This window comes from Gallus gallus, chromosome 3 (genome assembly GCF_016699485.2).
Source record: "Gallus gallus isolate bGalGal1 chromosome 3, bGalGal1.mat.broiler.GRCg7b, whole genome shotgun sequence".
In the NCBI taxonomy this organism is placed as follows: domain Eukaryota; kingdom Metazoa; phylum Chordata; class Aves; order Galliformes; family Phasianidae; genus Gallus; species Gallus gallus.
This window is the reverse complement of record NC_052534.1, coordinates 16371944-16388051: the sequence shown is the minus strand read 5'-3', so window position 1 is coordinate 16388051 and position 16108 is coordinate 16371944. Positions and strand designations below refer to the sequence as shown.

At 38.3% G+C, this 16108-nt stretch overlaps 1 protein-coding gene across 19 annotated transcripts in view; it reads left to right on the top strand.

The window, feature by feature from the left end:
* MAP4K3 (mitogen-activated protein kinase kinase kinase kinase 3) overlaps positions 1-16108 on the top strand; it is an 80311-nt gene that overhangs the window by 45771 nt on the left and 18432 nt on the right. For 7 of the 19 annotated variants that reach the window (XM_025149408.3, XM_046939537.1, XM_025149406.2 and 4 more), the window contains 9 exons: positions 1572-1630; positions 2723-2761; positions 3059-3115; positions 6473-6515; positions 7353-7542; positions 8061-8170; positions 9885-9926; positions 14131-14215; positions 15343-15422. In XM_025149408.3, the coding sequence (XP_025005176.1) occupies positions 1572-1630; positions 2723-2761; positions 3059-3115; positions 6473-6515; positions 7353-7542; positions 8061-8170; positions 9885-9926; positions 14131-14215; positions 15343-15422 (705 nt within the window). The remainder of the gene's footprint in view (positions 1-1571; positions 1631-2722; positions 2762-3058; positions 3116-6472; positions 6516-7352; positions 7543-8060; positions 8171-9884; positions 9927-14130; positions 14216-15342; positions 15423-16108) is intronic. The other 12 variants (XM_046939541.1, XM_046939542.1, XM_040698237.1 and 9 more) reach the window with 3 other exon arrangements.

The following is a 16108-nucleotide window of genomic DNA, read 5'->3' as shown; positions in this document are numbered from 1 at the left end:
TGGAAGCGCATAGGGTTTGTTGGTGGTTTGGGGTTTCTTTGTTTAATTCTAGAAAGATATGCGTGATAAACTTGGTACTAAGGTTGAGAAGTTGATGTGTTCAAGGTTCAGGAAATGCCAGCAGTGGGCTTTCCTCTGCAGTTTTTATTCAAACCTCTGATCTGTGCATTCTTTTACATCACGTAATTATATACTGCTTGTTTCCACAATATCCCACTTGCATTGGGAAAATATGGAAGCTTGTGGAAGCAATCGCGTGCTGCTGAGAGTTGTGGTAGAAACACCCATGTGGAATTACTGCTTAGCTTTAGAGAGCAGAGTTGAGGGTGCAGTAAGCAAGACCCTGGGACTCTTTGCCAAGTAAAAAAGCAATCTTTCATAGCATCCTGTTGAGTGGTGACCCTTCAGTCTGCAATTGGAAGTAGTGGTGGTTTGTGTTTTGTTGTCTTGGAGCACTGGCAAATCTCACATGAGACTTTTCCCCTGACTTTAAAACACTGTTTGAAAGATCAGCCCAAGTTGTTGTTGTCTAGCCCAGGTTTATTGTTCTTACAGCTTGGATACCTGAGCATTGTTCTGAGTGCTTTTGATACAGACTGCAGCTGAAAGAGGACTGTTGTACAGTGGATAATAGGGGACTTTTAAAATGTTCCCTGTAAAGGAGCTGTGTACCATCATTTGTGTATCATCGTTCATCACTAACTTAAGTGGTGAATAACTCATTTCTCATGGTGAATGCACACAGCGTTTCTGGGGGGAACAGGTTTACGCGGATTGTGATCCCTTGGACGAAGAAAACACCCTGTAATTATATCACTATTCTCCTGACAGATGCAAAGTTGATGGTGCTTCAGTATGCTCTCTGTATTCTGCCCAATGAATTAAATTTGTATGCCATACGACATCTGTTGAATAGTAGTGTCTGCAGCCTGTTGGCACTTCTTTTTCTGAGTAGCCTGCCCTTCACAATTGCTTGAGTGCTTCACTTTGCTGCCCATTCTGTTAATATTGTGTTCTTCTTCTTGATACAAAAGATGGTGTTAAAATATAGATGAGGACACAGAGTTATCCTTAAAATGTGAATCAGAGCTATAAAAGCACTTTTACTGTCCTTTCTGCTTATTTTTTTTTCACGTCCCCATGTGCATTTCAGGCTCTCTGCCAGAACTCCCCATCTGAAAGAAGTACTGTTAATGCACCAGAGAGGGATGGATGGCAGGGGTCTGTAAAAAGTAGTGTGATTGCTTTGATGGGGTTTGGTCTGTCACAAAGTCTCAATGCTGTTGCCTTTTTTGCAGCTCACTTATTCAAGTAAAGGATCTGTTTGTCCAAGGACGAGGCTAATGACAGCTTTAGAAGGAATTACACAGGGCAGTAATACAGTTTTGGAAGGAATGCAAACTCTGTGAACTGACATAGAGGAGATTTTTGGGTGACAGGAGTGTAAGGGGCCAGGAGGGTCAGTTTGTTCCATACTCGGGTGCTGTGGAGAGACTGACAGCAGCATGATGCAGGGTACGTGTCTGATGTTTACATCTTCATTTTAAAGATCCATTCTCTTGTATTTGTAGGATCTGCAGCTCGAATATGGTCATGGTCCTCAGGGTGGCTACTTCTTGGGTGCAAATAAGTGAGTAAGCAATGGCGTTTTTTGTCTCATACTCCCTTGAGTCTGTTAGAAGACCATACGTAAATGTTTAAATGCATCGGCTGTAACTGATGTAGTAAAATGTCATGCCTGTTCATATCAGTTACAATTCCAAAGTAACTCTTTATTTCTGTAGCAATAGTAGTTACAGTGATAAAGAATTACAGCACTTTTCAGTATTTGAGGCTATGTTGCTCATACAGTGGCACTGAGCTGTAATCTCTGTCTGCTTGTTAACAGAACAGTAGTTGCCATGGAGCACAACTTTACCCCATCTTAGCTACCTGTGCTCCTCCTAACAGTTGCTCTGAGAACCCCTTGTTCATGTTACAGAGCACTAGGAATATTCAGTAAAAGTCCTTTAACTTTGTAGGTTTAATAATTTTCTCATGTTTGTCAAGTGAAATAGTTTTCAATGTAATCATTTTTTTCCACCTAATTTCTTAATTTCCATCTACGTGTGCCAGAATTAGGATGCCCAGCTTTGCATTGCTAAATGAAATCATATTTTAAAAATGCGTAAAATCTAAGCATGGAGCATGCTGTTTTACAAAATCTTTTAGATTGGAAAATCTGAATACCGTAACCTTCAGTCATTCTGTTGCTTCCTATCCCTGTTTTTTGCCTGCTGTTCCTCTTTGTTTCCAAAGTCACAAAAATGAAGTTCAGAACGTTAGAAGAATTAATTAGGGTAATACAGTTTTGTTCCAGCTGTAGTTGAATCCTTGTGTCACTCTAGCTTTTCTTTATTGATACTGATTTTCATAGATAGCGTGGTTTTCTTTTAAATTGGATCAAGCTAAAACTGTCCTTCCTTTCCATTACACAGATAACAATGAACACTGCCTTTAATAGCAGTGCATTAATAAATGCGGGTGGAAGGGTGTTGTGTAACTTTGAAAAATGCAGCTCTGTTTGTTTATATGTACGTTTGATTGATGTTCTGGCAGCCAGCTAAAATAACATGTTTGGGGTTAATTACTGTCAGAATCATAGGAGCATTTGCCCTGGCTTTTGATAATTAAGTTTGTGTGCCATAATTAAACTGTCTTCTTATTCTTATTTATGCTGAAGGAGTCTCTTAAAATCAGTTGAAGAAGAACTGCATCAGCGGTAATACTATTTTTCTTTCCTCTTGTGTGTTTCGCTCATTTGCTCTTTGATTTCTTCTGTCTGTCACAACTAGTTCTTGTTTGACCCTGTACATGCTGAGAAGATATGGGAGAGGCTTAGTTGTCTGGATTGCAGCTATGCTTTAAATAACAATGTAATAACAAATAATAGTAATGAGGTAAAAGGGAATAAAAATCTGTAAAAGGGGTTGTAGCCCTTAGGCTCAGAATTTTACACAGTAGCCAAAGTCATTTTATTAAAATTGACTCAGCCATAGTACTTCGTTCATTTTTGTAGGGGACATGTGGCACATTTAGAAGATGATGATGATGATGCAGATGATGATGCTAAACAGTAAGTAACTTTTTCTTCTTGTAAAAAAAACTGTGTGTGTATAAATGTGTGTGTGTGTGTGTGTGTACGTGTTCAAAGCCTGATTTTTGAATAGATGAAAGTGAAGTTGAATTCAATTCAAGATGCATGTTTAACATAGTTTCTGGATTACATCTCCAGAATTTTGCTTTTTGTGCTGATGAACTTGTGGTAGATTAGGGGGGGGGAATGTTGTTCCTCATTTGATGCAAGTTGTCCTTTTGTCTTCTGTTTTTGAACAAAATCTCAGTATACTTCTGTTGAATATTAAGTTGTCTGACCCCTGTCCTGGGGTCATCAGAAATGATAACTGTATTAAAATGAAGCTCATGAGAATACATAAGCAGTGTGTATAACCAGGACTGAGTTTATTCTGTACACATTCTCAGCCAAGAGTTTTGTGGGACAGGGAGAACAAGCTTATGTGACTGCAAAGGCAGTGTCAGTAGGTATGTGCTAAAATAATAATGCTTATATTAAATTCCACTGGTAGAAGTATTTTGGAGCCTTTTCTGTTGACAGATGAAAACCAAAACAATTTAAAATACACAGACAGTATGTGGAAATTTACATTCCTAAGTAAATCCAGTGTAAAGACAGAAAAGAAAGTTGCCTTTGAGGCAGATTTCTTGCTTACTTTTCTGTTAATGGATAATTTTGAAAGCTGTTGTTTCATGCCAGAAGCCTGTAAAACATGCATTATCTATCAATGGAATGTTTACTCTTTTATGGGGAAGTAAATAACTATGTCTTTTCTTGAGTTGTACTTGTTTCCTTGTAACAAAGGTGGGGCTTTTATCGCTTCAGCGAGTGTTAGGGATGGCCCTCTTCAGGAGGGGGCTGCTGAGCTTTGTGGTGTCTGATGTCAGCTAGGTGACAGGGCATGAAACTTGCTTTGATTAATGATCAACTTCTCAGAACACAAGTACATTTGCTGTTTGACGCAAGTGACAATTACAGAAGAAAAATGATTCTTAGTTTTTAGCAGGCTTTGCTCCTTGAGAAATTCTTGCTATTTCATAAAGTTTTGTCTAAAGACATGATCGTTTACAGTATGAGCTTCCAAGTGTTATCGTGAAGGGGAAGAGAGTGATAACACTGCTCACTGATCTGTTCACATGGTTTGGACTGAGCTAAGAATCTGCTTTAATCATAGCTGTGTAGGCCTTGGTTATGGTAAGTCAGGCTTCCTTCACTGTAGAAACAGCCCTCTATAGGTCCATATTGCTAGCTCTGCTCTAATATTCATTGAAGACTCTCTGGATATCTGCACTGCTGCAAGCCAATTTGACTTGATTCTTCCATCTGTATTAATCTTTAAATGTTTTTTCGTATACAGCTCTGTCTTCATTTTAATTTTTTTCTCTTTTCTAGCTCTGTTTGGGGCTAGTATCATCTACTTCAGTAACAGTTCAGGACTTGGAACCTCTTGACTCCTACTGTCTTGACGTTCTTGCACTGATTGCTTTGCCCTTTCACAAGCTCTGTCAGAACTTTGACCTAAAGCATTGGCTTTAGGTGCTTCTGTCACTGTCATGTTTCTGTGAATTTTCTTATTCAGGTTAAATAAGAAAGTACCTGAGAGCTTCCAGAGAGATTCTAATCTGTCTGACCCTAAGCACAGGCACAGCTGATGTTCTGAAAAAATCCTGGAGATTTTGCTTCTTTCTCATACTTCATCCCCAATACTCTTGCCCTACAGCAAAGATCTTAGGGGTAAGCCTCAGGTGCCTCAACCTTTGCATCAGAGAGATTCTGCTCTCTTTTACCTGCTTGAGCCTGAAGCTCTGCTGTGGTGAGCTGGGATGTTGGCTCAGTCTCTAGATAGATTTCTCTGGAGCCCACTGAGATTCAAGGCTCTTGTTTGATTTATATTCTGTGAGACGGAGCTGCAATTGAAGAGCATATGTGACATCCATCGCTTCTTCCCTCAGATGCAGAACACACACAATGAAGCAGCTGTCCCCCTGCCACTCCAAACTGATGCCACTGTATGACTCAAAACCGGGTGATTCATAGCAGCAGAGAATCCACGCACCTCAGAGAATAATATAAAATGATCTTTTTTCATTTAAATGCTTTTATATATATATATATATTGCACATGCAGTGAATTTGATGATGTTGGAACTTCTGCTGATGGAAGTTGGGAAGGCAGAAATTACTGGGACACTGCCCTGCATGGGCAGCAGTGACAAAGTGCACATAAGCCTTGCTGTTGAAACCAGGGCACGCCGTCCTTTGTACAAACATCTGTCATACTTCTGCCTAAGCATTGACATTTTTTTAACACTTTGCTGCCCAGTGATACGGATGGCTGTCTGAAATGCAGGGAACGATATAAAGGAAACTGAATGGAGCTTGGCTTGCATAACTCTGAGGGCTTAAGCATGGTGCCCTGTTCTGAAGAGAAGATATTTGCCACCGTCCTTGTGGCTGAAGTACTCAATACTGGGTAACCCATTCTCAGAAATTCCTTCCACCTTCTCTAAAAAACCAGCAACTGATAAGATGCTCAAACAGAAACTCTTAATGTTTTGAAGCAGGCAAGTTGTTGAGTTGCAAACATATCTCACTACTACCATTTTCTCCCAAAACTATGGAACGTAAATTTATTAAAAAAAAAAAAAAGGCAGAGCAGCTGTGCAAGAATGTCAAGCTTTCACAGCTATGTTTCTGATTTACTTAATGGAAATAATCCTCTGTTCCAACAGAAACAGTACAGTGCAAGAATTTATGAAAACATCAAAATTTTAGGAAATTAAGAGAAATGCTGCATATTTTTTAAACCACAAAGCCAACAGGAATAATGTGTCTGATGCTTCAGCTTTCTTGTTTCTTGCTGATAGTTTGTATTGCTGAGCCAAGTTAAAAAGTTGTCTTTCTCAGAAGATTTCTTTAGTGAAAAAGAAACTCAGGGAAGGAGGAGGAAATGGCCCTGTGGAAAACCTCACTTATTCCCTAAACCTTTCTCCTCTGAGCTGAGTAAATATCAGGCCTGCTTTGCATCTCCTTGCTTTTTTCTTTTTTTATTGCATAAATGTGTCCATCTTCAACAAATCAGTTTGTGTCGTTTATGCTCTCGAGGGAGGATCTGTGATACTTGAGTTTTCTGACAGTACCTGTGCTATGCAGAGCATAAGGGAAGTGTTTGGAGGTATGTTTCAAGTATGATGTGGTTGTTTTGGTAGAGAAGAGCTGTTGACAAGCTATGCTTGTGTATGGTGCTTGTATTAAAGTTATTTGTGTTGAACTCATGAAATTCTGTACCTTCTTGAACAATGCAATGTGAGGTTCCAAGAACTATACTGGACAGCAACCTATCCTGTTTCTTTACAGTGCCACTATGAAACCTAAAGTGCCACCTCCTTTACCACCAAAGGTAAGTGAGGGTGGCTTCCTTGCCCAGAAAAAAGGAACGCCTTTAAAATAAGTAAGTGTAGAAATGTCTAAGTGAATATGCTGACAATTCTTGCAGTTGAACCATGACTTGCAGACTTTAACCAAGTTTTAAGTCGATGTTATGTTTCCAGAGGTGTTGACCCCTATGTTTGTACCTTGACAAATTTGCAGCAAGTCTTGCACTGCTCAGTGAATGAGTAGTGAGACTTAGAGGTATGCTTGGATGAAGTTTTACATGTGACCGCTGGAGGAGTAACTGGATCTTCTCATACTGACATTATCCAAATACAAGCAAAATGAAGAAGCAAAACAAAATTTATATATTTGTCAGATAGCTGTATATTTTCAAGGCAAAAACTGAAGGTGTGATTCCTCACTGGCCCATACCATCTGTCTGCGTAACTGAGAAGGATTTTACAAGCAGCTTCAGTGCAGCCAGTGTCTAAACCATCGCCTCTTTTGTGATTCCTTTCCTATTTGTGATTTCTCAAACAAAGCCTTGCAGGATCATTAAATATTTTTTATTTTCTACTTGCTAGTTTGGTTATCTGTAGTCATGAGCAGTGACACTTCTGCATATTGAATAATCAGTTAATGCAAACCTTGATTTAGAATTTGTCTGTTGTTAGTTGTAAGATTTTTCCTTATTACTATCAAATGTTTTCTAGCATGGATTTTTTTGATAATCTTTCATGGCAGAATCCTACTTTATCAATTTATTTGTGAAAACTGCTTTGTGAAAATTTCTCACTGAGATGCTGCATACATACTTTGAATCTTTTTTCATTATGCGTTCACCATTACTGTGCCTTTTCAGCCTAAATCCATCTTTATCCCGCAAGAAACTCATTCTTCTGAAAATGATAATCAAGGGACAATCAAGAGATGCCCAGTATCAGACAGCCCAGCAAAGTCTGCATCTCATGTTCCACCGAGGCCACCACCACCACGGTTACCTCCACAGAAGTCTCATGTTTTAGGTGAGAGTGATGCCACGAAGTGTACAGGTATTTCTTAAATATCTGGTGTAATTATTTCTACATCTGTGTGGACATGATTAGATGCTGTGTTAATTTTTTTTTTGTAGTGGATCCATTAAAACTAAGAAGCAATAAGGAAGCACACTTAAACACCTATTATCAAATGTGCTTTGCAGTGAAGCCATTGAGAAAGGCTGCTAGCTCTTCCTCTTTAATCTTTACTACTGCAGAAATGCCTCATGGGTTATTGAGAATCAATAGTCGAATAGTTATCCATAACCAGGCTGCTCTTTAGATTTATTTAATACTTTTTTCCTATTAACCATGACTGCATCTCTTTCTCTGCCCACGCTGGATTTGTTGCACTAATAGCAAAAATGCAGACAGATCATACCTGGCATTAAGGATGGTTTATGTGTGCGTATTTTGGAACAAATATGCTTTAGAAATGCAGTGTTCTGGCATCAGTTGAAACAAGGCAGCCAAAAGTTTTGCTCTTTAAATTGAAAGTACAAGAACATATTCTTAAATGTGAATCTTTTTAGGTAATGGAGTCACTTCTGTACAATTAAATGGTGAGAGAGAGGGATCACCACATCAACAGAATGAAGCTAGAGACACTAGTTTTTCAAGGAAAGAAAAGAAAGAAATACTGGTAGGTGTTAAAGCTTCTGGGTGTTCTTTTAATAATGTCTTAACTGTCTATTGCACATTTATAGCATACTTTTTAGAATAGGAATAACACTGAATGGCATCTTGTTTACATGACTCAAATCACGTTACTGCTGGATCATCTAGTTGTAATACAGTTTGAGTCCATATTTAGCAGTCATTGAAAAACTAAAATAATCACGGATATACACGATTTACCTATTTGTATCCAGGTATTTGAGAGACATATAATAAGAGTTGCAAGAGATTTGTAATATGTCATACTGAGCAGTAATTATGTAAGCAAATAGGGAAATTAAGGAATATGCTGCCACCTCGTGGCTTGATGGGGAATTCAAGTGATCCTAAAAAGGAGCTACATCAGGACTGTTCCCAAATGAGTTGTGCTCCTATCACAGTGTAAGCACACAGTGTTTTTGATGGTCAGGGTGAAAAAAAAGATGGGGGACTTAGATTTGAAGAGTCTAGATATTCGAACTGCTTGCCTGTTGGTGTCCAGAGCATCTGATTTCAGGGCTTAGTAGCTTGAGTGCAGTGTCAAACCTGAGTCAGGTATGCTTATGTTAAGTTGTACTCATGGAGAAAGTGCCATTTTAGACCATCTGATGCAGCTGTGCTTTGCTTAAAGGGAATAATAATCCTGCATTACTTTCTTTTCTTCCAAGTGAGTTTCTCTCTTAAAGCAGCAAATGCCTTCTAGAGCAAATGCCTCAAGGAGTGGCAGTGGGAGTGTTGGATAAAACAGAGTGGGAAGCCTGATCAGTTTTCAGTGTTTGAGGGGCCATTTGTGGCTTCTTCTAAGGATGAGCTTGGAGATGCAGTGCTTTTGCAAGAAGTGAACAGGAAATACAGGGTGGGAGCATAGTGAGCATTTTTGGTTTGTTTTAAAGAAGTGCTGGTAGTGGTGGTAGTGCTTTGGAAAGTATGGTTTCCTGAACTGTTTGAGCTTGGCTTTTGAAATTGTATGTTTGAGGCTTCCTGTGTACCTATAAGAATACTTATATCCAGTGGCATGCTGTTCCTAGGTGAAATTGGTGTTAATAATGGAAAGATTAGTTTAGTGCTAATTGGTAGTTTTACATTGGTATTTGAACTACTGCTACAATACTGCTTAAACTTTGTGTTACTGGATATGGCATTCTTTCAAACACCATAATGTGAAAATGTTGTGTAATAAGATGCGGGCGCTCAAAGAGGGAGGATACTAAGGAATCTCAGAGGTTTTTAACAAAGGAAAATAGTGCTAGTAGTTTGTGGTCTGTAGTCACTAGGGAGTAGAAATAAGGAAGTTCAGGTTGGAAAGGAGGATCTCTGCTCAAAATGGAACTGTAGCCCAAGCTCAGCCATACATTTCACATCTGATACATGACAGCAAACACAGCAGAGCATCCCTGTAGGTACCTTGTGCCTTCCATTTAGCTGGTGTAGAAATATGCAATGCAACTCCATCGTCCAAAAAATCTGCAGGGAGGGTTTCTGTCTGTCTTATGTAGGTACAAGTACTGGCTTTTTATTTTATTATTTATTATTATTTTTATTTACTATGATTGATTATTTATCAACCTGCTTTTAACAGCAGTGTAAAATTTTTTTGTATTTTTCTTTTTGGTTGTGCTGTAGTGTCAGAGAGAATAAGCATGTCCAAGCATATGTGCACTTGTGAGTATAAACATAATTTTTTAACTTTTATTTTCTAGAAACCAATTAGTAACGGCCTTCCTCCCACACCTAAAGTACATGTGAGTATTACTGAGTCATGTAAATGCATGTTTAAGGCAGAACATGTTTTCTTAATAAAGCTGAGGAAGCATACTTTCTGAGTTGCTTGTTGTATTTAAAATAACAATAATGAAGTATAAAAATATCTCTTGGAAATGTTAATCTGTAAGTGTACAGAGTATAAAATTCACATTTGATTTTGTGCTAAGTGAATTTTGAAGGTCTTTTAGTTTGTTTCCATCATTAGAATGTAAGTGAGAGTTCTGTGACCATAAACTAATTTTCAAGTTCACTGAGGATACTTGCTGATCACTCTTTCCCTGTAGGATCTGAGGAGCTGATGCCTGTCAGGAATTGCAAATAGCACTAAGTTTGTACTGTGCAGCTGTAGATTTCGGAACTTCTGAATGCCGTATTCACAGATGGCTTAGGGCTGGAAATAACTTGTTATGGCCCTCTGTGTGCACCTTCATAATTTAAAGCAAACTGAATTTTCATTGTATGTAGGTTGCTTTGAAAGTAATGCCTCCTATTTATTCCCATGGAAACTTCAACAGCTGCAGAGAGTCCAATAACATTATTCAATAGAGCAAAACACTGCTTTTCAACATAGTCACCAGTATTAGTTGGGCATTTTTACCAACAATGAACAAGAGCCTGCATGCTGCACTTGTAAAATAAATAAATAAAAGTCTGTACCAGTGGAGGTGCACCCATTGTTGCCACTGCTGAAATGGCACTACTCACCCCTCACTGTGCTCACATCCTCTGTTTGATCTCCATCAATGCTGAGCAAGTGTAGATGAATGTTAGTGAGTGCCTTTTTATGCATGGAGGAATTCAGTTCCTCACCTTTGTTCCATTTATGCTTCCATGTCAGACTCTCCTGATGCCATTCTGTCACGCAGCAACAAAATGTAATGAGATATTGGTGGGAAGGTTCAGCCTTTGCTGCTGTACCACCAACGTGCACCTCTGATATTGTGATCCAGCATCTTAACGTCTGAGGCATTACTTTGGAGAAGCCCTTGTAATGTTTTTCTGGACTTGTCACTGTGCTTCTAGTCAGAACTGCCATCAGAAGAGCTGGTGTCTCCCTCTTACTTGACCATTTGTTTCTGCTATGGCCCCTCTCATCCTTACATTCTAGAGTGTGCATTCATGTAGTCGTCCTGGGAAACAAGTGGAGTATTGATGTGTTTAAAAGCTAACTTATTTTGCTGCATTGCTCCTAAGCCAGATCAGCTTTTCATCTTTAGATAAGAAAATAGAATTACTGCTGGGATGTGAAAATGATTCTTTTTTTTTTTCTTTTTTTGCTTATTAAGCATTTTAGGGGAGTGGGAAGGGTTAAGGCAGAAGTCTTGCTTATGTTTCTTAGAATTGTCATCTCTTGCCTAAATGCATAGGATTGATCCAGAGCTACATATTCTTCATGCATTTAGTATTGCTTTTTGAGGTCAGTTCTGTTTTAATAAACTAAATTCTGAAGTAAATGTGTGACATGGGTGTGCATACATTTAATTAGTGGATGGCAGCAATTTGAAAGTACTCCTGTCGTGGTGGCAAAGAAGGAATAAGTTCAATTAGTAAATGGAATGAGAAAAAAGGTAGAAAATATTACTTCATGTTTTGAGCTATTGTTTGTGTTGAACTGTTACTACAAGCTGCGTGGATGTGCCAGCGGGCAATGACTGCCAGCTGCCAATATAATAGAACAAGAAAAGAGACTGAATGAATAGGAAAATTTCTGAAGTTGATCAAATAATTCCTTTTTACTGGACAGCTCCCTGCATATTCATATATCTTCTGTGGTTCTTCAGGTCCTCAATGTGATTAGAAACTCTTTCCTCTCTCTCCTTTCCTTATCATACACTTCTACATGCAATTAGTTTTTTCTAACCATCCTGTTAAATAGTAGAGACTGATTTCTCACTTGCACGCCCATCTGCTGCCTGTCTCCATCACTTGCCAAATAATCAGTTGCAAATAAGTATGTTGCAGTATGCTGCTGCCCTCAAAAATAGCTGGATGTTCTGGGACTCTGTTTACAGTGGTATCTATGCGTGGCTGTCTGTGACTCTAGAGACTTGGTTCAAATTTCTTAATAACCCGCTCTGGTCGTGTGTTTTTCCCTGCTATTTTAGGTGGCTTGCAGCTCAGAGGAGACATCATATATCCTACCAATGAGAGGATGCTTCCTGAAATTCCTTCCAGACTCAAATGCCTCCATGGCAGCATATAGTTCAAGCTTCCTTTCTTCAACCTTTTATCTTGTGTTTTTGTTTCCCCCTCCCCCCTAGCAACTCAGTTCAATATTTTGTTCTGTATAATTCTCTGCTGTATCCTTGGGATTTGTTTGATATTTGGAGATTATGCCCTTAGGCTCTGTTTACCCTTCCAAAGCATTTGCAGCAGCATCTTGGCTCTGCAGGCTTCTCAGAGATCAGGGCTGAGAAAGGCCAGAGAAAAATTGTTGATTTCTTCTGATTTCAACCCCATTTTCTTCAGCCGTCTTTATACTGCAGAGCTCAGCTAGGTCCTAGCAGTGACCATAGCCCTGCCTGCGCTGTGCGGCATCTCTTTCCAGTGCTTGGAAGAGAGTCAAGGAGAATTGCATAGCTGGTTGCAGGAGCAGCAGAAATGCTTTTCCTTCTTTTTTCCGGGAGATCACTGCCTCAGTTGTTACCTGAATTTTCAGTGTGCCTTCAGTGCCCTGCATGCTCAAGAGGCTTCCATAAACAGCTCAAAAGATCCCTGTATTGCTTTTGATGATATCCCCCCACCCCCTACGCTCCTTGCTGACAAGGGTTTAGGCAGCGTGGAAGCTGTCAGTACATTGAGATCGCTCTGTGTCAGTATCTACTCATTTTCCTGCCTCATTATCTATATCTTACCTCTTACGTTCTTATGCCTGTGGAAGGTTCATCTTATTGTCTAGTGAGCAGCCAACTCCCTTCTTTCTGCTGAGACTTACTCAGTAATGCAGCAGCACTGAAGTCTTTCCCCTTCTCTTTGTGCAGTGGGGTCTTCAAGATTTTGCTGATGCCATTAATGAAATTCATTTTTCTCTTCTGGCAGTAAATACAAACTGTCCTGTAGTCTTCCTGATAGTGATGTGAGACAGAAAGATGTGTGAAACACAGAGAAAGATCTCAGTTCTGCTAATTCAGTTATAGGTCAATAATAGGTCAGTAATAATTCATAGTGTTAATATAAAGTGAAGGTATTGCCATTTCATAGCCCTTTACAGAGAATAGGCACCTTTGCATAAAGTTAATGTCTGTGTGTATTTGAAACAGGAACACTTATGAGTGGCTCTTGTTTGCCTGTGTGAATGGTAGCATTTCACTTTGCCAATTGTTTCTACTTCATCCGTTCTTTTCATCTACAGTACTACTGATCAGCTCTGTTTCCTAACAAAATAGTATGGGTAATTATAAATGTTGGTGTTTAGGAAGGAAAGGAGGAAGTTCTGGCTGCTGCTTTTCAGTCATCTTGATGCAAATTATTCTTATAATTGGTAAATACTATGTGTATATATATACACATAGGATATAAACATATATATATTAATATATAATCTCAAGTGCGAGTGTGTCCTTCAGGGGGGAGAACTGAGAGATCGATAATAGCATTCTGTGCATGACTCTTAATTGGCAGACTGAGTTTATTAAGGTTATTCTGAAAAAGGACTGAAATCTTCTGCTAGAGATTTCCCTTCAGAAAGCGATCAGTACTGTAAATGTATCAGAATGTGTATCATTAGATCATCAGAAATCTATCATTAGAAAAACTAACCTAAGTTTTTAATTGTTGTATGACTAAAAGTTTTACTTCGTGTTTGTGAAATATGGTCAAGAGTAGAATTACAGTATTGAGAGTGTTCTTGGAAATCACAAAATTCAGGGACCTTTTTCAGATTTCTCCCATTTGTAGTGAGTACGTGCTGGAATAGTAATGTAAGAGCTACTTCACAAATGCTGTTTGTGGCATATTTGTTCAGAAGGGTCTTTAATCCGTAATGTAGCACTTTAAAAAGCCAAATGAACAGCAAAATAAACCCAACCAAGTTCGTTTGCCACCGTGTTGTCTAGATGAGATTATTCTCCACCAGACAAATGAGTCTACTCTTAACTTGTTACTACTTGTAAGTCAAAATTATTTCATTGAAAATGCTGTGTTTTATTTGACGTATACATGTATATAATTATTTTTTCACAGATGGGCGCTTGCTTTTCAAAGGTTTTCAATGGCTGTCCATTAAAAATTCATTGTGCAACATCATGGATAAATCCAGATACAAGAGGTAGTATATTACGTATCTTTTACCCATTTTTGTCTTCTAGGATTTTAGAAGTGTTCAGATAAGCAAGACTACTCTTAAAATATATTTTACTATTTATGTAGGCAGAAGTTCTCTAATTATACCACTGCTGCCTCAAGTACAGTGTTTTCTTAAATTATATTAAAGTATATGGGGTGCAGTTTTCAGCTTTGATGCAAAAAGAATAAATTGCATGTTAAATAAAAGTAAATATATTTTGATTATGATTCACAACTCCTTTCAACTTTGTAGTCCAAAAGATGCCATTCCCAATTTATTTCTAAAAATCCAACTTCCCAAGGTCCTGCTTCAAATTGATTGTTTCTCTATCATTCTCTTGATGTATATATATTTTTTCCCTACATCTTCTTGACTGTACAAGTTTGAACAATTTTACATATGTTTTATTAGTTTATTAAATAGCTTGACAAAAGTGAAAACTGGTAGCACTGTACTCACATTACCTTCACTTTAATCTTTAGATTATAGGCTGTTTAGACAGATGCTCCTGAACCACTTAGCAAGAAAATATTTAGTTTTTGTAGAAACTGAAAGCCTTTGCAGCTGGCATCTTCTCAATATAAGATCTTAGGCTGTCCAAATGCAAACAAGGCCATTAATTAACTTCAGCTGCAATGACAGTAAACAGGTGAATCATACTCGAGAAGTGAGGTGTACATGAAGTACTGGAAAAGCCTTCCAGTCAATACTGCTGTTGATGTACTCCAAAAAATTAGCCACGGATGTGTCATAATATATATGGAAATGTTTAAGTCAGAGCTCTGTATATGTGAATTCTTGCGTATAGTTGTGTCACTGCTGATTTTTCTTTCTAGTTGGACATGCAAAAAAAATCAAAAACCACCCAAACTATTTTCATAAAGTCTTAGAACAGCTTCAACCATAAATGTGTAAGCTTCCTTGGAAAGATTAGTTTTCTGTGCTTTTAACATTGTAACTATTATAGGTTGTCCTGTTTTCCTGTATGTGATTGTTTTAGGTCTGTTTTTAATAAAGGATAAAGAGTGCTCTTAAAAGAAAACCAACAATAACATAACACTCTCCTTCCCTAAGTCAGTATTGCTGGATTATTTGGTTTGTGTTTGCAGATCAGTACTTGATATTTGGTGCAGAAGAAGGTATTTACACACTGAACCTCAATGAACTTCATGAAACATCAATGGAGCAGGTATGTTTGTTTTGGTGTCTTTGAAGAAACAGTAACAGCCAAAACCACCATCTCTGACACTTTTTAGCCACTGGTTAACCTGGTGTGATGTTTCTAAGAATCTTCTTCACTGTAGTTACATAGACAGTAGTTATACTGAGTTTTACCTTGTTTACTATTAAGGATATGTTGTGATCATGTATAATGCTTTTTTCTAGGTTGAACCATACTTAAGTAGGAGGTCTGCACATGTTAATACATTGAATTTCATCATCGTGCATTATCTTGGAGTTAAATGATTTGTTCAATAGCGTTAGATTTCCCCTATACAATTGGTGTGGAAGTTTCTGTTTTCCTTGAAGTTGTGTTACAAAGTAGACTGTTTAAGCAAAGGTGATGTTTTGGCTAAAGGGAAGCGAGATCTTTACACACTAGATTCCATTCTTCAAGTCTTAAAGCAGCTTTTCTGATGAGACTCAAATTAATTGAACCCCAGTTTTAAAATTCTGTCTTTGTGGATCTCATAAATAGTAATTTTTTTGCAGGGACATTGGGGAGGGGGAAATGCCAATGGCAGGCTTCTCAGTGTGGTGACTTCTCCAGCTATTTTGTTAATTTCTAAGAGACTTGTTTTCTTTCCTGCCTTCTCCCTAACTTAGGGAGCTATGCATCTGCCATCGAGATGGAGGAATTTGCAAGGACAGCCT